The 19947-nt window shown below is 35.6% G+C and overlaps 4 protein-coding genes and 1 long non-coding RNA gene across 8 annotated transcripts; all 5 read left to right on the forward strand.

Moving 5' to 3' along the window:
• The first annotated feature begins 69 nt into the window (after positions 1-69).
• LOC148770326 (uncharacterized) lies at positions 70-1292 on the forward strand. Its single transcript, XM_088820097.1, has 2 exons — positions 70-185; positions 549-1292. Exons 1-2 carry the CDS (start codon positions 159-161, stop codon positions 1290-1292), a joined length of 771 nt encoding a protein of 256 aa, XP_088676223.1. The 5' UTR covers positions 70-158.
• Positions 1293-1362: 70 nt separating this feature from the next.
• Positions 1363-4425, forward strand: LOC148770327 (uncharacterized). The gene is made up of 3 exons (XM_088819115.1): positions 1363-1883; positions 1993-3121; positions 4246-4425. Exons 1-3 carry the CDS (start codon positions 1384-1386, stop codon positions 4423-4425), a joined length of 1809 nt encoding a protein of 602 aa, XP_088675241.1. The 5' UTR covers positions 1363-1383.
• On the forward strand, positions 4285-14917 carry LOC105973327 (uncharacterized). Of its 4 annotated transcripts, none has more exons than XM_088820100.1 (14): positions 4285-5567; positions 5645-6374; positions 7117-7612; positions 8007-8161; positions 8248-11511; positions 11659-11868; positions 12413-12616; positions 12719-12922; positions 13019-13177; positions 13324-13674; positions 13805-14162; positions 14253-14343; positions 14442-14658; positions 14749-14917. In XM_088820100.1, the coding sequence occupies exons 1-13, from the start codon at positions 4525-4527 to the stop codon at positions 14641-14643; spliced, it is 7467 nt and encodes a 2488-aa protein (XP_088676226.1). In that variant the 5' UTR covers positions 4285-4524; the 3' UTR covers positions 14644-14658; positions 14749-14917. The 4 variants fall into 4 exon arrangements, with proteins under 4 accessions (XP_088676226.1, XP_088676228.1, XP_088676225.1 ...); XM_088820102.1 differs by having other exon boundaries at positions 8010-8161; XM_088820099.1 differs by having other exon boundaries at positions 14442-14764.
• Positions 14918-15999: 1082 nt separating this feature from the next.
• On the forward strand, positions 16000-17571 carry LOC105955323 (uncharacterized). Its single transcript, XM_088819116.1, has 3 exons — positions 16000-16473; positions 17091-17408; positions 17528-17571. Exons 1-3 carry the CDS (start codon positions 16122-16124, stop codon positions 17569-17571), a joined length of 714 nt encoding a protein of 237 aa, XP_088675242.1. The 5' UTR covers positions 16000-16121.
• A 1025-nt stretch (positions 17572-18596) lies between these two features.
• LOC148770328 (uncharacterized) lies at positions 18597-19552 on the forward strand. Its single transcript, XR_016031914.1, has 2 exons — positions 18597-18709; positions 19210-19552. It is a non-coding gene; the product is annotated as an uncharacterized LOC148770328 (long non-coding RNA).
• Positions 19553-19947: the final 395 nt, after the last annotated feature.

Consider the following 19947-nt stretch of genomic DNA (forward strand, 5'->3'; position numbering starts at 1 on the left):
ATTATCAGTGCGGTTTTTTCCAGCTACAGTGCAAAATAATTCATTTGTCAAAAAACACTTTAACCTTTTACAAAATCCTCTCAACCTCCAAATATTTCGACTTTCGTAGATCGTGATTTGTTTTCGTAGAAATGAGTTAAAACCCAACGATTATCAAGATGGCCAACATCGATCCCGTAAATGAGGTAAAAAAATACGTTTTAGTGTGATTTTTTTCGATTTTCAGTCGTTTCGTGTAGAATATCACGAAATTATTCAAGTCATTTCGTGGTGTTTTGCACGAAATGAACACTTTATTCGTGTTTTCCAGTCATTTCGTGTACAATACTACGAAATGATACCTATTATTTCGTGTAAAGTCACACGAAATATCAGTAAAACTGTTTTGTTATTTATTTCGTGCAGTACTATACGAAATGTATGCATACATTTCGTGTAAAATTACACGAAATGTATGCATATACTTCGTGTAATAATACACGAAATACCTAGTATTGTTATTAATTTTTTTTGTGCAAGTATCTAACCTTTTTTTTGTATTTACGCAGCCATATGACGACAATTTGTATTTTGATCCCTCGGTTTTGGATAAAAAGGAATATGAAGATTTCTCTCACTTCTTCCAAGTTGATATTGTGTTCGGCAGTAGGGAAGAATTAATCAACTGGGCGAAAGAAACTGCAGTTAGTCATTGTCACCGTTTGATTTGTCAGTCTAGAAGGGAGAATGCACAGTACATGACGTGTGACAAATACGGACATGGCCGACAAACGAATATCGATGTGGAAGATCCTAGAAACTCAGGAACAAAAAAATGTGGTTGTCCGTTCAAATTGATTGGCAAAAGGTCAAGGTTTGATGAATTATGGCGGTTGACTGTCAGCGATGGCAGGCATAGTCATCGTCCGACTTTGTTTCCTCACGGACAAGGTACGACTAGTCGTATAACTCCACAACAGAAAGCAAGAATTAAAGAATTGCGAAATTCTCACGTGAAGCCAATGCTGATCATGGATAGACTGAGAAAAGATGATCCGACGATACAAACCTCTATGAAGCATGTTTACAATGAGTTGGCCAAGATTAAATCTGAGGAAATGGAGGGCATGACTGTTATTCAGTTTATGATGCATAACTTTCAAAAAGGCGAGTATCGATATTGGCATCGCGTCGATAGTGAAACGAGCAACACGATTACAGATATTATGTTTGCATGTCCCGAATCTATTAAGTTATTACGGTTGTTCCCGTATGTTATATTGATGGACTGCACATACAAAACCAATAAGTAAGTAAAAATTACGATTGTTCAAATTATGATTATTGTGTTTTAATGTCTTGTATTGTTTAAATATGTAAAAACAACATTGTTGTAGGTATGGAATGCCTCTTTTGGAAATAATTGGGATAACTCCAGTTGGGAGGAATTATACAATTGCTGTTGCATTTATGTCGCATGAAGATGCAGACACCTACGAGTGGACTTTGAATTGTTTGAAAGAGTTGCTAGATGGTGTCGAACCTGATGCGATCTTGACAGACAGAGAGTTGGGTCTTTTGAAAGCACTGCCAAATGTCTTCCCATTTTCGTATCATATGTTGTGTATATTCCATATAAACAGAAATGTTGAGGCAAATGCGACGAAATTTATGGGAGGCAACAAGGACCAAGGTCTAATATTCCGACGTGTGCTGTGGGCTAAGCTGGTGAAATCAGAAACCGAAGAAGAGTATCATTACAATTACAATGAAATTGTTGGACGGTATGCAGGGTATCCTAGGCTGATACAGTATTTGAATGATACGTGGTTGATATACAAGGAGAAGTTTGTTCGTGCCTATACTCGCAATGTGTATCATTTTGGCAACACGAGCACCAACAGGTATTACATGTTTTAGTTATTTAAATGATAAAAGATATTATATAAAAATAATATTTATTTTGTAATTTGATTGTCGTTGTATGCTCTGATTGTTGTTGTAATTGGATAGGGTGGAGAGCGCTCATTCTTCAGCGAAGGGTTGGTTAAATGCTTCGACCGGAGGTCTGGATAACGTGCAAGGCAAACTTCGGGACCAAGTTTATATCCAAATTAGTGAGCTGAAGTGCGATTTTTCATTATCATCCAAGATAAGGAAGCATACTGCAGCATGGCCGTGTTTTCAGGGTTTGATTTGTTATGTTACGCATCTGGCATTAGAGAAATTGGATGAAGAGATGGAGTCCCCGGCGATGCAAGATCCGAGTATTTGCACACACTATCTTTGGAATACTCATGGGCTCCCATGCGCGTGCAAAATTGTGCAGAAAATGGAAGATAATGACACGTTCGTCATTTCAGACTTGCATCCATTCTGGAGTACCATGGCAGTTGAGCCTTCGGAGCTACCTGAGTATCAAGTAAACCGCGAGGAGATTGTGGATAGACAGATTGATGACCTGAATTGCAATTTGAAGAAGATGAATTACACGAGTAAGATAAATGCCGTGGCCTCATTGCGTGGCATCGTTTATCCGTCTACGTCGCATCTGTCCGAGCCATCATTTGTTAAGACCAAAGGACGACCAAAGAATAACTCGACAAAGAGAGACCCTTCTGGATGGCAGTATCATATTGATGAGGAGACAATTAAGTCGTCTTGTGGTTCCAAGGGTCGCCAAACCTCATCTGGTGCAAAGATTCCTAAAACAAAGGTTGAGAGAAGCACTGATGGAACGCCTCAATCGAAGATGAAAGGTCGTGGTTCTCGTATTGCCACACAAGAATCTGCTGCCCCTACAATACCTGCACATGAAGGAATCGACTTTTATTCTTTCGTGCCCAGATTTATGGTCCGTCTTATTCAAGATTATGTTAACGTGATGGCGGATGGCAACTGTGGGTACCGGTGTGTTGCTCAAGCCGTGTACGGGGATCAAGAAAGATGGCCGCAAGTGAGAGGGGAGTTGTTTATTGAGTTATACGAGCATGCTAGTGTCTACACGGCGATGTTTGGCAGTACCGGATACGTTGAGGCCATACGCAAGTGTGACTGGACCTCAGGGCCTTGTCCACAAGCTTATTGGATGGACATGAATGAAATGGGATTGGCCATTGCTACCAGATACAGTGCATTAGTGGTACTTTTGACTCAAGTAGGGAGTATGACTTACCTTCCTATGTTTGGCAGTGGTCACTTATCATGTATGATTGTTGTGACATTGCACAACAATCATTTCATGTTTGTTAATTTGGTCGCAAATAGTCCACTACCACCAATCCATCCGGCATGGGTACACCATAGAGCTAAAAACTTGAGGCACTTACTCAAAACGTACAAACCCCGACTACTCTTGTACGAACAATTAAAGTCTGGTCGGTAGTTCAATTTGTAGTTGTATCTGAAATCTAGTTCAATTTTATTCGTATTTGAAATTTAGATCAATTTGTAGTTGTATTTGAATTTTAGTTCAATTTGTAGTTGTATTTGAATTCTAGTTCAATTTGTAGTTGCATTTGAATTCTAGTTCAATTTGTATTTGTATTTGAATTTTTAGGTCAATTTTGTATTTGAAATTTAGATCAATTTGTAGTTGTATTTGAATTCTAGTTCAATTTGTAGTTGTATTTGAATTTTTGTGTCAATTTTGTATTTGAAATTTAGATCAATTTGTAGTTGTATTTGAATTCTAGTTCAATTTGTATTTGTATTTGAATTTTTATGTCAATTTGAGTGTCTGAAATAAATTGGTTAGTTAAAAAATAAATCAATTAGTTATTTCGTACTGAATTTTCCGAAATGTCACTTCATATTTCGTGGAAAACTCTACGAAATATGGTCTTCCATTTCGTAGAAAACTCCACGAAATATGGTCTTCCATTTCGTAGAAAACGCCACGAAATATGGTCTTCCATTTCGTGTACGTTTACACGAAATACACGATTTTTTTTAATCTAACAGTTTCGTCCTTCGTGTTCTATAACAATAAACACCGCTATTTCGTGTGAAAAGACACGAAATTATTGAGTGTATTTCGTGTAATAATACACGAAATAGCGGGCGAATTTGGTTTTTTTTTAGGAAAGTTACAAATGAAATAAATCGCACTGCAAGCCGGTAAAAACCGCACTATGAATAGCATTTCAGTTTTTTTTATTTTGTTTTAAAAATTTTGGTTTTATTTTTTAATTTTGGGAACAAACCAAACAAGACCTAAGTATTGACTTTTTTGATTAAGGTTTGACTCGTTTTGAGTATAAATAGTTGATACCCCTGCCCGCTATTCCGATTTCTCAAACTCCGCTCTCGTCTCGCCGCCACAATTTATCAAACACTTGGCGTGCAGTTTCGCTGCCGCAACTATCGGCCACCGGCGACGCGATATTATCCATCTTCACGCCGTATGACAGAGTAAAAGCACTGCTGCCTCTTCCTGGAAATTAATTGAGCGTGATAAAAAGGACTTACTCTATTTATTGACAGAATACTTGCAAAATCGCGCGAAGAACTGTCGGAGGTAATCTCTAAATTAATTTTGTCAGAATGAACTACGAAGCCAAGCTTAGAGAGCTCCTTCGGAACTTGGCATCCGCCGAGCAATCGTTGTTTATCGATGCCTCCAAAGGATTTATCAAGATTCTCAAATCCGATTCAGCCCCTGAAGTTATGCGTATATATGTCACAACGTCGTCGGATTTGATTGAAATTTACCAGGCTTGGGAATCCCACAAAGACAAACCTGGGTTTCCGCATGTTCTGAATTTAGTTGCCGCGATTATGAAGCAGCGCGGCGGTGCTGATATTTCTTCGACGTTGAATAAGTTTGCAACAATGCTTATTAAGGAGAAGATGTCGGATTTGTATAAGGAGTTGAACAGTAGAGAGGGCAAGCGGCAGAACGCCGCCCTCTTGTTGCTGGCCTCTATTGTGAGACGTAGTTTGCATTTTGCTGGTGAAGTGGAGAAGGTTTTCGATTACAAGCTTGCGGGTTTTACTAATCTGGCCAAAGTTAGATTGAGGGTGAAGAAAGAAGTTGAGGAGAGAAGGAAAAGTCATTCCACAAGAAAAGCATTTGTGGGTTTTGCAATGTCGTTTTTGGAAGTTGGCAATCCACGTTTGTTGAAGGTGATGTTGAGTATGAAGCACAAGGAGATGTTTTCAGGGGTTATGAGGGGGCTGGGGAATGACGATGAAGAGACGGTGGTTCATATTCTGTCAACTTTACGTGATAGGGTTCTTGTTCAAGAGTCACTCGTGCCACCGAGCCGTAGGAGTGTGTTATTCGGTAGCCTTACTTTGGAGCATTTGGTTAATATTTCAGGGAGGTTTGATTTTGGTGATGCACCGGAGTTGGCATACAATGTGTTGGTTATGGTTTGCACTAACCCTGAAAACGGGTTGATGCCAGATTCGAATAGGCCTGGGAATTTGAAGCGTCTTGTGGATTTAATGAAAAAATTGAAGGCGACAGAAATTGAGTACCATAAGAGCCTGCTTCTGGCCATTGCAAAAGGACGCCCTTCATTTGGTTCTGCTTATTTGGATGAGTTTCCTTACAGCCTTGAAGATCTTGCATCGGATAATTGGTTAGATGTTTTACCCTCTGTTTTAATTGTATCTATATAATGCTAATAATATAGTTAATAAAGTCGGCTACTTGCAGGTTTGCTGCTATTTCGTTGGCTGCAGATGTGGTTTCGTCAGTTAGTGACGGACTTTCGTTTGGCTTTGTTGATAAAGATAAACCACCTGCATTCGACAGTCAGAATGTGCAGAGTGTTTTAAAATGCATAAGACCACAACCCTTCACCAGATTAGTTATCAATAAAGGGCTACTTCACATTGATTCTCTTGTGAAACATGGAGCATTGAAGTTTGTAGTGGAGGCATTGAAATTATTGGACTCTTTGATTAAAGCCTTGGAAGATTGTTCTCGTTCGAACAACCAGACAAAGGATAGCTGGCAAGCGTTGAAGGCGGAAATTCAAAACGGAGCTCGTATGTCACTTCCTGACCCCCAAGTTCTGTTGTCTTTACTTTCTCCACTACATAGCCACTTCAAGAGCTTCGAGTCTACTACGAAAAGGAAGGCTGAAACAGAAATTGAATCAGAACACTCTGTGAATGTTAGTAAGAGGTTGAAAAGTTCTGCAGCAAGTGAAGATGTGGATATTCTTATAAGTGGGGTTAATTCCTCTGAGATAGATCTATCTGGGGATGGTGTGGTTACAGAATCAGATGGTGAGCAACAATCGGAGGAGAATGGATCTGATATTGTGAGTTGTATCAGAGATCTGTGGGGTTTGCGTAAATGCTCTACGACACCTAAAGATCTAAAAGATGGCGATACATATTTTTTCTCCAAGATACTTGAATCACTTGCAATCTATTATGTAAGTTATTTACTTCAATTTTATTTGGAATACTATAGTTGTCGAGTATCTAGGAAGTACTCCGATATATTTGACTCAGTATCTTAGTTGTGACATTTAATTTTCTTCCTGAATTGGATCTAAAAGATAGGGACATATTTTCTTTACTTGAAGGTACTCGATTCGCTTATTAGTTATATGGCGTTTAAGGGTTTATTATAGACTGCATCTGTGAAGACGTACAGGACAATAACTGGATTTCTAATTTCTCAACTTTTGAACTTTGGTCACGATGAGTCTTGATGGATATCGGCTCGAGTAATAAGAATTTGGAAGGTTATTTTGATTTCATGTATTAGTATTGATTATCGACTGATTTCAGTGCTTAACAGTTGCTTCTCTTTGATGGATATGGCCTTAAAAGTTGCTTCTCTTTGAGCATGTTGATATATTTTCTTCTCCATGTTAACCTAAAAAATAACTCAAAATTTCTTGAAATTAGTCAAGTGCTACATATTGCTTGGAACATGTTAAAATGGCATTTACAATGATGCAAATATTGGTATTTAAACTTCGTTTTCTCTTCTTATTTTTTGTGCTAGTCTGCATATATAATTTTGATATATGGATAGGAAATTTTGTATTCTTATTTATTCGATGTCCTTCCACTCTCAAAACGTAATTCTCCTTGAAGTTCGATTTTTCGTAGTCAAATTGTTGGCCATGCTTTTTACTTACCGGAGAGTTCTTTAATATTTTGCAGCGGACTATGCCTATGGACATGGAAGGATTATCTGATGTGTTCAAATTTCTACCAAATAATCCTCTATCAGCACCAACAATTCTGCAGCAGTCTCTATTAGAACTGCTTAACGAACACGTCAGTCAGTTTTCTAAAGATGCGACCACTATCAGAACCCCCCCACAAATGTACAAGCACCTTAATCCATTTATTGTCTGGTTATTGGGTTCGCCAGCTGGACAGACTAAGGAACAAGCTTATGCCTTAGCAAAGGCAGCCATGTTAAGCACTGGTGCATTCGATAATAACACGAGGGAAATTTGTGCATGGTTCTTTTTTATACCTGGCCATAGTGGAGATCATGTCTATGTTGAAGATACGGAAGCTGAAATCTTCCAGAAGTTGTCTTCGGTTATTGTTTCTTTTCTATGTGATGCTGTTTCCACGACTGGGAATAACTTATACAAGTATATGGAATTATTGAAGCGTTACATCTATGACTCAGAAGGAGGTAAAGGTAATTGATATTCACTCTCCAATCTTCCTTCAGTGTGATATTTGGGAGGGTTTTATGTTTCACTTACTGCAGTGAACTGGGGTTCTGTATTGGTGGTGATTTGTTTTTTTGACTAGTACTAGTATAGCCTCTTCATCATATCTACTACAAATTTTTGCATAATACTCTGAAGAAAAAATCACAGATAGATCAATTCCCTCATTCCATTGATGCTTAAACAGTGATATTATTTGAACCATTTTTTCTAATTCTAGAAGAAAAGTTAGCATGAAATCCTGAAGATAATCTGCATGGCTAGTGTTTTTCTGTTGCTTTATAACTTTACTTGCAATTACTGTCCCATGTGTTACACTGATATTTTCTTTGCATCTTAATTATCTCCTGATATTTCCAGCAGATCTATCTCCTGAAGTGAGCCCTTTTATAATATGTGTCTTGGAGAAGTGTCTACGATTGCTGAGTTCCGAGTCTGGATCATTCACGATACCGCAGAAGTCATTGGTATCATTGTATGTTTGCAACACAATCAAATATCTATTAGATACACAGGTAATAGTGATATGCTTGCTTAATTTTTCATGCTTTTTATTGTTTTTCTTGGTTATAATAAGAGACAATGCAATAAAATTTGCCAGGTGAATACTAGAACACTGTCGGTGCTAATTGACCGTGCACTATCGGAGATGCTCGATAATTTTAGCAGCAAAACTGATGTATTGGAACTCGTTGATTGTCCATGCGAGTGGAGGCCACTGAAGAGTCTATTGCGTTTTGCACGTGATATTTTGCATAACCGTTTCTACAGTATTTATTCCAATGTTGAGAATGTTACAAGATCGAGTGATTCTTTTATCGATGTTCTTTTGAATATCAAAGGAGTTTTAAGAAGTGAGTATCAGAGTGGACTTGTTGGATTGACAGTGGGGTTCTCCTTCTCATTGCTGTGCACAAGATACACCGAGATTTTGCAGAATTTCCCATTAGTCTTATCCATCTCAAGTGAACTACTCGAAGCTCCTTTCTCAGTTTTATCATCTATGTTTTTCCTTCAATCGAGTTTTCTCACTGATGTTTCCAAATTATGGCCTGAAATGCTCTTTGATGCTCTGGGTAGTGTTACTTGTTGTAAAGAGAAGGAAGATAATTCCTGTAAAGGTGACCTTGATTCGAAAAAAGCTGCTTCTGCTGCATTTGCTCGGTATTTACGAAGCGCTCCATTTTGTGTACTATTTTCAGCAATTGTACAAAGTAGCAGCTGCCATTTATTTGAGCAGTCGGTGCTCAAAAAGTTGCTTTTGGATAAAGTGACTGCGGTTCCATCTGATCATTTGGTTTCTTCATTATGCTATGTAATGTTCTGGATGAATCATGCCAGCTCATCCTACAGAATCGGATCTTTGGATGATCTCAAGATGTCTTTCGAAACATGTTTTATTCTCGCGGAGTATTTGGTGAAACAATTATTGGATAAAAATCTGAGCCATATACCAGTAAATTGTGCTGCAGAAGTGGTAGAATTCATCCTTAATCACCCTTCTGTGACATCATCACTGAGGTTTCCTCTGTCTGGTGATATAGAGTTTTCAGATTCAATCTTTGGGGAGTCTTTGGGAGAACTTCTTCAATCTGCTAAACAAGCAGTTAATAGAATGGACCACCATGTCTTGGATTTGATCAAAACAGTTGCTGAGTTTGTCTTTCCGATGTGCAATGATCAATTATCCAAGCAAGTTATAAATGGCAGAAAGCAAATATCAAGAGCGTTTGAAGCAATGGAGCAGAAGCTGTTTCTGATATTTAAGACTAAGTTCGATGCATGCATCAAATCCATGGATTTCAAGCCTTTCGTCCCAACATTTTACGCTTTGCACACATTGATCCGTTTTATATCTCCATTTAAGCTGCTTGAATTGGTAAACTGGTTGTTCTCTCGGATTGATTCCAAGAATGCAACTGTCCACCAATCATCAAAAAGAAATGATCTCTTTGTTGGTTTGCACTTAGCCAGTTGCACTTTCGATATTCTTTCAGCATATATGGGGCAGCCAAATCCAGAAAGTACACTATATAGTTATTTGGGTGGAACCGTGACTCAGTTTGATGTTTTGCTGTTTGAAAGGATTTTTTTTCAAGTATTCGAGATCTGCTGTCGTTTTAAACTAGACATTGCTGATAAATGTCTGCTTAAAGCTGTCAAGGTTGTGAAAATGCATAAATCAGTTCAAGATCTATATCTTCCTTCCATGATGGTGTTATCAAGAATTGTTGCAAGCACTCCTATAGATATAATTTCTCATTGCTTGCACAAAGTTGATAGAACAAAGGCTGACTTGTTGTATCTTATTACTGGAACGAGCCCCCTACATATGTCTGCCTTTGGATTTACGTTTTCTGAAATATTGAACACATTGCTTCCTAATGCCCCCAAGAATCAAGAAACTTCTAAATACTCGTTGTCCGATGAAGAATTAACGATGCTTTTGCCCACTGCCTTGTTGTACTTAAATTCAGTCACCATCAAATTTGAGGGACAGCCCTCCAAGCCATTTCAAGTTATACTTTCGGTGTACAGTCGTTTACTCTTTGGTGGTTTCTCTAAGTGGAAGATCTTTGTCTCTAGTAGTATTTTCGAGATTAGACTTGATAAACTCTTGGCTGCATCAAGAGAAGAATTTTCAAATCTTTTCTCAGACAGTCTTCTAGGAAAGGCAATCCTTATTGCACGAGATCATTTGGCATCGAACGAAGATATATCGAAGCTCGATTGGAGGTTGAGTCTATTTAATCAAGTGTGCCCCTCTAATGCAGATGATATTTTTGACTGCTGTTGTGGTGAGAATGGACTTCGTTCGCTTAAACAGCCTTTAGAGTTTGTGAACAAAGTTGTTGCGTATATCAACTTTTGTAGGATACTATTATTTTTCGACTGTAATGGAAGTGAGCCTCAGCCTTTAGAGAAGTCAAGAATCCAGTTTCTTAGAATGTTGATCAGTACCTGGATGTTGATTGTGAAGAAGTTTCCAGAAAATAATGCCTACTCGGGGAATATTGATGGGGAGAATCTTTCGTTGTTTAGGTTTTTGGAATTCTTTGTAATGCACAATGTGTCGGAATTGACTACACAGATTCAAAATTGTCTTATCAAATTGGATTCTCTTCCCTTCATAGAACAGCTCGTGAAATCGTTTCTTCTCTATAGGTTTGAAGATTCCGTGACTCTGAAGATGCTGCAAACTGTTCTTACTTCTTTATCTCGTGGGAAATTTTCATGCATTTCAGTAATCCAGCTTTTGCTCGCGCATTCGAAGTTTGCACAGTCCATTCATTCGGCCAACCAATCGCTCGATTCGGCTCAGTTTGGGCTTGTTTTCACACCTATGCGTAGCATTATGACATCTCTGGTTATTCCTCGTACTAATCTAGATTCCTTGTACTTCGAAAACAAGAAATCTACAAGTGAGCCAGACCTAAATTTGCTGGAACTTATTAAGCTTGTCAGATTACTTTTTCAGATCTACGTGCAGCAAAGAGAAGAAGCAAATGTTGGAGATGAGGATGGTATAAATTGTAGAGAATTGGTCTATCTGCTTTTGTCTTCATATGGGGCGACGTGTAGTGAAGTTGATAAGGAAATATATAATTTAATGTTGGAAATTGAGTCTAATGATAAGTCGAGTGCTGGGATTGTTGCTCAAACGGATTATATATGGGGCCCATCTTCTCTAAATATGAGAAAAGATTCCGTTGACTTGAAAAACACCGAATCTTTTGAAGAACTTCAGAAGGTTAAATTCAGAGAGAATATTCCGATCGACCCTAACCTGTGTGTTCAAACTGTGCTTCATTTTCCTTACAACGGATTTGTGAATGGAGGAACTAGTTCTACAGTTATGACTGAGGTATTTCTCTAGCAATCTCATTGTACTAGTAATTTGATATATATACATATATATATATATATATATATATATATATATATATATATGGTATTTCACCATTTCTGCATCTATTGTATATTCTTCTGATTGGAAAAATACTTTGTGCAGGCCTGTTCGACAACTGATAAACTACAGATATATGATCCTATTTTCATCCTCCGTTTTTCGATTCATTGTCTCTCGAGGAACTATATCGAACCAATTGAGTTTGCTAATTTAGGCTTGCTTGCAATTACGCTTGTCAGTATGTCTTCAAATGACGAGGTTACTAGGAAATTGGGGTACGAAGTGCTTTCAAAATTCAACAGTGCACTCGAGGTAGAATTCCGATTTCTATTATTTCCAATTTTGTTTTTTGGATTTCTGATTCTTTTTTAATTTCCAAAAAAATTCCGAAATTTCCAATTTTTTTTTCTCCAAAATTACACTTATAATATCAATATTATTATGCATTTTATATTTTAGGTGCCTAAAAAGTTGGAATTTTTGAATTTCGCGATTCCGACCAAAACAATTCCGATTTTGGAATAAATTTATTTCATTCCAAATTCCGAAATTCCGATTTCTGTTTTGTTTCGATCTTTTTGGAACAGAATTGAAATTGTTTTTCACTTTCGAAAAAAACCATAATTTTTCCGAACATGCTTATTCCGATCCGGGCCGTCCGATTTCCGTGAATACTTGTCTTTGGTGTCTAAGAAATTAACATGTTGATGTGCAAATGATTCTTTCCTTCGGGCCATGGACTTACTTCATACTTGTCTTTGTTGCCTAAGAAAATTATTTAACATTATGCACTATGAATGTATGCACTTCAATCTTTTATCAGTTTGAAATATTAAAAAAAAAACCTCTTTAACAGAAATGTCAAAAGAAGAAGGATGTGAAACGACTTGGTCTGTTGATGACATCTTTGCAAAATGGAATAGAAGGGCAATGGCGAAGAATTCCATCCATTATTGCCATATTCTGCGCAGAGGCTTCTTTGGTACTGTTGGACGAATCATACGCCAATCATTCTTCCATATACGAGTATTTCAACAACTCCCGTTGTGTTAACATGAAGGTATGTTTGCTCTAAAATATATTCTAAATTTTTCCGTGTTGATTTTTCCTTTTGTTTTTAGATAAATACACTTTAATGACACAACGTGTTAAATGATGACAGGATATTCCATTATTCTCGAATCTTTTCTGGAGTAGTTCCGATAAGTTTAAAATGGACCGGTTATGGATGCTTCGGTTGTTGTATGTTGGGCTGAATACTGAAGATGATGCTCAAATATATCTCGGCAATCACATTTTTAAGACACTAATGAGTTTTTATTGTTCACCTCTTTCGGATAATGATTCAAAGGAACTTATTATCCAGGTGTGCTTGGTTTACTTTTTTATTTTATTTTATTTTTTCTACCATTGGCTTATTGAGTGGAAGAGATAAATTGAAATGAATGATTGTGTGGTGCAGATAGTGGAGAAGGCTTGCCAATTTCATAGAGCAGTTCGGGTTTTAGTCGAACACGGTGGTTTGATTTTATGGTTGTCATCTATTGTTTCGTCTCTGTATTTAATTAAATGCCAAGAGCAGAAAAGGGCTGCCTTCATACAATTGCCAATGATATTTAAGGTACTGGTTCCCTTGTTTCATCATCTTGTTTGTTCAGATTATTATTATTATTTAGTGTTTGTCGGAGAAGCATGAATTCTGACAGCAAATGCATCATATCTAACCATTTTTCCCTTTGTTTTTTAACTTTTAATTTTTTAATTTAGGTTGTAAGTTATATAACATCACCAAGAAATAATATCGAGTGGCTGCCAAAACATGCTATGGAGCAGCTTTCAGAACTTTCATCGAATCTATTCAAACTCCTAGTCAGTAGTTTCGACCTAATCAAAGAAGAAAGCACCCTCTGCAACTCAATACTAGAAACATTGACTTTACTACTGAAGGTAACGCAAAAGAGGGAAATTAGTCAACCGCATTTTACATTATCAGAAGATAGTTTATTTCAGCTCTACAAAACCGTAGAATCATGCTCCAAAACAAAGTCCGATCCTAGTACGTGTTTGGCACTCAAAGCTGTTCTCACGACAACTCCTCCAGTCACTATTCGTCGAATGGTATTTTCGACTTATTACAACCTTTTCTTCTCCGATATATATATATATATATATATATATATATATATATATATATATATATATATATATATGTGTGAAACTAAATTCTTTCGTTTATATTATTACACAGGGGCAGGAAAATCTTTCGAAGTTTTTGAGATGGGCAGTCGCAACTGCTATCCAATCAAAACCTGAAGACGAGTCAATTGTATCGAAGCTTTTGCGTTGGCTGATTGCATCAGTTATACGTGGAAAAATTTCTCGTAAATTGATCGATAATGATAATAATAGTTTCTCCAAAAGAGAGAGCCTCCACAGTTTGCAGTCTTGGTTAAGTTCGAAAAACGAGAAAGTGTTTGGAGAAAATGGCTGTGATGATGTATTGGCTGCCACTATATTTTACCTGTTACAGATTCTGGGCTTTAACCATAGTTTGCTTCCTTCGGCTGTTTCTGTACTTTGTCTTCTACTCGTTCCCAATTCTTCAGGTACACTTTTACGTCTTAATTACTTTTAATTATTTAATTGATTAATTAGTTATGTCTGTGCCTTAAACTCCGTTCTTTTTATTACACCAGAGTTGGAGTCTTTGAGCGGTAACGGAATTTCTTTGCCATCACTATGTACAAAGATTCACTGCCCCACCGAAGCAAATCCTGCCTGGAGATGGTAAGATTCTTATCTCTTTCTTTTTTTTTTCAGAAAAAAAATAAAAATTAAAAAATCAAGATTAAATTGGTAAAATCTGCATTTTTTTTTCCGGACAGGTTATATGATGAGAATTGGGGAGAGGTATCGAAGGAAATTAGTGCGGCTGAGAAACTGGATGAAATTCATGCATGTGAAAGACTTGTGATGGTGGCTTCTAATATTCTAACGAAGAAATCGGGATTTTCGAACTTTGCCGAGCTTAAAGATGTCGAAAACTTGAATGTCTATGACTGGGAAAGAAGTCTCATTCAAATCTGAATAAAAAACTTTTAGGTAATGTTATTTAAATGCATTAAATTTTCAATCTAATTGGTGTTGTAATTTTTTTTAATATATATATTTTTAATTAATTTATGCTAGCAGGTTTTCGAGTTCGAAATGTTTTTTTTTTAATAAAATTACAGCTGCAAAAAAATCAGTTGCCAAGAAAATGAATTAATGCTCCTTCATTCTCAAAGTTTAAAATGCAGCACTAATAAGTACTCTTGTTACTAATTAATTACCTTGGTAATTAATCATTTTGCAAAATCAATATATAATAAATGTGCAGCCTAGCATCTCCATTTGTACTAAATTACTATCTCCATTAATCAATTAATTTGTTTGGGAGAATCAATGTTTTGAGGTAATCTATGATTAACAAGGGAAATATTGGAAAAATAGTTATTAATGAACTATTGAAATTCTAAAACAACGAATAATATAATTTTATTTATTTATTTAAGAAACGACAGTTAATTTAAAATGGAATAACTCAACCGATATTCATATAACTAGCAAATAAAAGAAATAAACACACATGTATCAACATAATTCTTTTTTTTTTATTTTTAAAAAACAAATAAATAAATAACTACAGTAAATAAAGATAAAAATGTCAACTAGTGATATATATATATATATATATATATGGAAGCAAAAGCAAGTCTCAAATCTCGAAGCAATAGAGATATAATTTTTGTCCTCTTTTATTCTGTTTTTTCTCGTCACCATCTTCAAAGAGTCGTCGTCGCCTCCTCTGAATCAAACCCAAAATCCATCATCCTCTCTCTCTCTTGTTTCTCTCTCTTGATATGGTTTCTCTCTCTCTCTCTCTCTTGATTTCTTGGTGTGGTGGCAGAGTAGTCTAGCTACTACATAGAGAGTTTTGCTGCAATTTCCAAAGCCTAGGCCCTATACTCTAATTACAAACCAACGGCCTGTAGTGTAGTATGTCCTTTTTCCATCACCTGCCCCTATATGTATATGTATCACTCTCTCCATCTCCTATATACAACCATCTTCTTTCATTCCCAATGCAACTCCCTCCTAGGGGCATTTACGTCTTTTCCCTGCATCCCAGGCCTAATCCATGTTTTCAGAGTTGTTTCTGCACCAAAAACTATACGCATGCATTTTGCTATATATCCCTCTCTCTCTCTCTCTCTCTCTCCTCATTGTGTTGTGTATATTTCTTGTTTGACTCTTTGTTTATCTCTTTCTCTCCACACACACACACACACATATACGTATCTCTCGCACGAATATTCATGCAAGCATATGATTGGTTGATTGCTAGGGCAACAAACTCCTCTCTCTCTCTCTCTCTCTCTCTCTCTCAATCTCTCTCTCTACAAATCCCTATAAAACCGGTACACAGAAGAAAAGAAACGCCACCATTTTCATTCCAACAAAAATCTCTTATTGTTCTTTTAGTTTCAAAATAAACTATATAATCCCAGAAAATAATTTAAAAAATGGAGGGCGGCGGCGGCGGCGGCGATCATGTTCAGAGTAGCGGCGGAAATGGAAATGGAAATGGAAACGGAAACGGAAACGGAGGGTCTCGATGGAACCCAACGAAGGAGCAGATAAACATGCTGGAGGGTTTATACAAACAGGGTTTAAGAACACCAACCGCCGAACAGATACAGCAGATTACAGTTAGGTTACGCGATTTCGGACACATCGAAGGTAAAAACGTGTTTTACTGGTTCCAAAACCACAAAGCTAGACAAAGGCAGAAGCAGAAGCAGGACACGTATGCATATTTCAACCGCTTTCTCCACCACCACCCCTCCCCTCTTTTCCCACTACCTTATCAAAATGGTATGTCTGTTTTTTTTCTGCCTTCTTGTGTGTGTGTATTATATATATGTGTGTTTTTGTATTCTATTACAATGGTTCTTGATGTATATATTGCATGCTTTAGGTTGCAAAAAGGAAAAAAAAGAAAAAAAAAAATTGTATACATATATATATATATAATTACAGTTTTCATCCTTTAAATTTGCACCGATTACATATTTGGTCCTTTGTATTCACAAGAAAACACATTCGATCCCTCGTATTTCAAAAATTCAACATTTGTACTGCTTTCTTTTAATTTTCCTTTAAAACTAATGGAATCAAGTGTGTCCCTATCACCTACTTAACTGACGGACTTAATGGTAAATTGACGAAATTGACTAAAAATGTTAGATTATTGAAACATAAATGACCAAATGTGTGTTTCCAAATGTGAAATTGGTGCAAACTTGAGGAACGAAAACTGTAATTATCCCTATATCTATATATATATACCATTTTTTCTCTACATTTTCTTGGTTCTATTTTTTTTTTAAATAATGTATTAGTGAAAATTTTCAAATCATTGCATAATAATTTGGCGATCATGACTTAATTTGGGGATCATGAATTAAATTTTATTTAATTATTGTTTGCAGTTGGTTGCAGCCCATGTTATATGGCAGCACCAAAGAATGAAGGACAGTTGTACCACCACTATCCAAAGGTACTACCAATTCCTGCAGGTAATTATAGTAAGAGGCCAACACTAATCCCAGGAAGCACAAGTCAAAGTCAAAGGTACAACAAGCCAATGCACAAGAATGAAGAGGTGCATCATCATCAAGAAACACTGGATTTATTCCCAATCCATCCCACTGGGATTCTACAATCAAGAAGAAGTGGGATTGAGAGTGATAGTAATCCTTGTCCAAGTAGCTCATCTGATCAAAATGATGGATTAAATAATGATACTAGTATCCAATATCCCTTTTTTGATTTTTTCTGTGGGAAAGGAAATTAATTTAATTTAAAAAAAGAAAAAGAAAAAAAAATATTGTCATTATGAAAAAAAAAAAGAGTCACTGAATTCTAGGGTTTTCAGAGGGTGTTCTGACAAGATCTGTGATTGTGGGTTGAGATTCAATTTGACTGAAGATTTTTTAGTTTACTTTTTATTTCTTATTTTTATTTTTATTTTTATTTTGTTTTATTTTTAATTTTATTTTTAATTATGCTGTTTTTGGGGGGTTTGAGAGAACTGACACAAGAATTGCTTTTCTCTTTTGGGCATTGACAAATCTATGATATGTATATGTAGAGATAAAAGACTGACTGTTGACTATTGGTTTTCTATATTTATTATATATATTCAGTGTTTTATGTCAAAGATTCACTTTGATTTTTTCTTGGAAATTAATGTATTGCTTTATATTTACAATTATATATGATTTATATTTCACACACTAATATAAATGAATATATGTTAAAAGGTTTACTCGATATACTTCACTTGTACGTAAACTCAAACTCGATTCACAGTTAATTTGATTCAACTCAATTTAAATTAAAAAAATGTCCGCTTGGTCATTTATATTAATTTCTAAAAAGTTTCCCGTAAAACTTAAAAAATATTAAGGAAATAACATGTTTAAATTATAACGGGTTTCGATCCGTGAATGTTGGGTACCATTACTACTATAAATCCGCCACAGAGCCGTCTATCCCAAACCCGTTGAAAATCCACAAAATCTGGTTCATTAAAATCAAGAACAATTGTTCGATGGGGCGAAGGTAATTTTTTCTAGAACCCGCAGGTTTATAGTCCGCGCACGTATACACAGCAAGTAAGTCAACACAATCACAGGATTTCAAGAACCTAATAGTGTAAATAATATAGTATATAAACATGGTAAGTTAGTAAAATGAAGGAGCAATTAGTAGTAATACTATGTATAAATATATTAAATGAAGTTATACAAATATTAAAATTAGGATCACAAACTTTTCTACATTAATTGGAAAATCTTTTCTAGTATAGTAACAAAATAAAATATATTAAATATACAATCTTAAAAAAATAAAGTAGACCCAATCTTAGGATTCTCAATAATCATATATGTTAAAAAAATTAGTATATAAATGTGCTACAAGGAGTTGTTATTATCATAAGCACATTGCAAATTTGAAGAGAAAAAAAAAAAAAAACCTTCCAATCCAATGGCAAAGTTCTTGGCATGCTTTTGTATTTTAGTTCTCTCTTTTGCCCTTCTCTCAGGTATGAATTTTTATTTTAAAAAACATATCTTTATGTATAAAAATAAGAAACGTTAGGGCAATTCTATTAAAATTCTCACAAACCCTAATGGCATATTTGTAAATTTTTCAAAATTTAGTATTATTATTTTTCCGTCTCCTATTTTCCGAGCATTTTATCTAATGTCTTTCATAGCAAATCAGATTTGTAAATCTGGTATACGTGTGGATATGATTTATTTATTTTTTGCAATAATGCACGGGGAAAATTGATAGTCTTAATTAATTTGCTAATTTAAATGGATTTTTCTTGGAAAGAAACCTCTTACTTAATCAAAGCAATCTGTAAAATGTGGATTCATTTCGACGAACGATTCAATTAAGAAAGTCGATACTTGATCCCGATTCGTAGAATTACTATTCGAAAAATTTAAATAATTGCTCTTTTATTATATTTGATTTGATTTGATTTTAGTGTTTGTAATATAGAATTGGAATTAATAAAAATAAAATAAAATGCAGGGTGTAAAGCACAAGGGGTAAAACAGGAAAAGGTTTGCACAGATGTGATAAGTGGGCCATGTAAGGTACATGGAGGGGTTTCAATGGCGTGTACAAATAAATGCTTAGAATATTTGGGGGCCGGTCCAATGATTAGCAATCACTGTCAACCCGGTCCACCCCCAAACAAATGTGTTTGTGTTTACAGGTGTTAATTAGTAATATAAATCAACTCATATTTGTGAGATTGATGATATTTATTTATCTCTCAATTGTTGGATGTAATCTCGATAAATTAATAAATTCACTTGAATAAAAAAAAATTATTCTGATTCTGACTCAATGAAAACGTGTTAAATTGTTAGTTTCATAATTTAATTTTTCGCTGAATTAATAGAATTTTATTAGCCCTATACGTATTTAATTGTACTTTTCTATTAAACTTAAGACTTATAAAGGCAAACACATGTTAAAAGTCTTGTAGATGTTACGCCCTTTGAAATACACGAAAACATCGTGTAGCACAAAAACATTAATTACTTAACGTTTTCGCATTTCGGACACGTTTCGTGTCCGCTTTGCAATTACTAAAAAGTTAAAAAGAAGTTTGAATAACAAATTTTCAAATTCTTTCGTTGCTTCTCTAATTATTTACATGATTTAATGATCATTTGCTAATTGATAGTATGATAGTCAAAAATATGTTTGTATGAAAATATATAAAAATAATTTAAATATGAATAAAAACTTGTATAGGTT

Source organism: Erythranthe guttata, chromosome 6 (assembly GCF_056151865.1).
Source record: "Erythranthe guttata isolate IM_541 chromosome 6, IM_541, whole genome shotgun sequence".
Lineage (NCBI taxonomy): Eukaryota > Viridiplantae > Streptophyta > Magnoliopsida > Lamiales > Phrymaceae > Erythranthe > Erythranthe guttata.

Excerpts from the sequence above, each read along its gene's own strand:
- LOC148770326 (XM_088820097.1), top strand. The coding sequence starts at position 159 with ATGGCCAACATCGATCCCGTAAATGAG. Across the intron at positions 186-548 it reads ACATCGATCCCGTAAATGAG|CCATATGACGACAATTTGTA; the intron begins GTAAAAAAATAC and ends GTATTTACGCAG.
- LOC105973327 (XM_088820100.1), top strand. The coding sequence starts at position 4,525 with ATGAACTACGAAGCCAAGCTTAGAGAGCTCCTTCGGAACTTGGCATCC. Across the intron at positions 11,512-11,658 it reads GTTCTACAGTTATGACTGAG|GCCTGTTCGACAACTGATAA; the intron begins GTATTTCTCTAG and ends TACTTTGTGCAG. Across the intron at positions 12,617-12,718 it reads CCCGTTGTGTTAACATGAAG|GATATTCCATTATTCTCGAA; the intron begins GTATGTTTGCTC and ends AAATGATGACAG.
- LOC105955323 (XM_088819116.1), top strand. The coding sequence starts at position 16,122 with ATGGAGGGCGGCGGCGGCGGCGGCGATCATGTTCAGAGTAGCGGCGGA. Across the intron at positions 16,474-17,090 it reads CCCACTACCTTATCAAAATG|TTGGTTGCAGCCCATGTTAT; the intron begins GTATGTCTGTTT and ends TATTGTTTGCAG. Across the intron at positions 17,409-17,527 it reads TGGATTAAATAATGATACTA|GGTTTTCAGAGGGTGTTCTG; the intron begins GTATCCAATATC and ends ACTGAATTCTAG.
- LOC148770327 (XM_088819115.1), top strand. The coding sequence starts at position 1,384 with ATGCCTCTTTTGGAAATAATTGGGATAACTCCAGTTGGGAGGAATTAT. Across the intron at positions 1,884-1,992 it reads GGCAACACGAGCACCAACAG|GGTGGAGAGCGCTCATTCTT; the intron begins GTATTACATGTT and ends GTAATTGGATAG. Across the intron at positions 3,122-4,245 it reads CCAGATACAGTGCATTAGTG|TTGATACCCCTGCCCGCTAT; the intron begins GTACTTTTGACT and ends GAGTATAAATAG.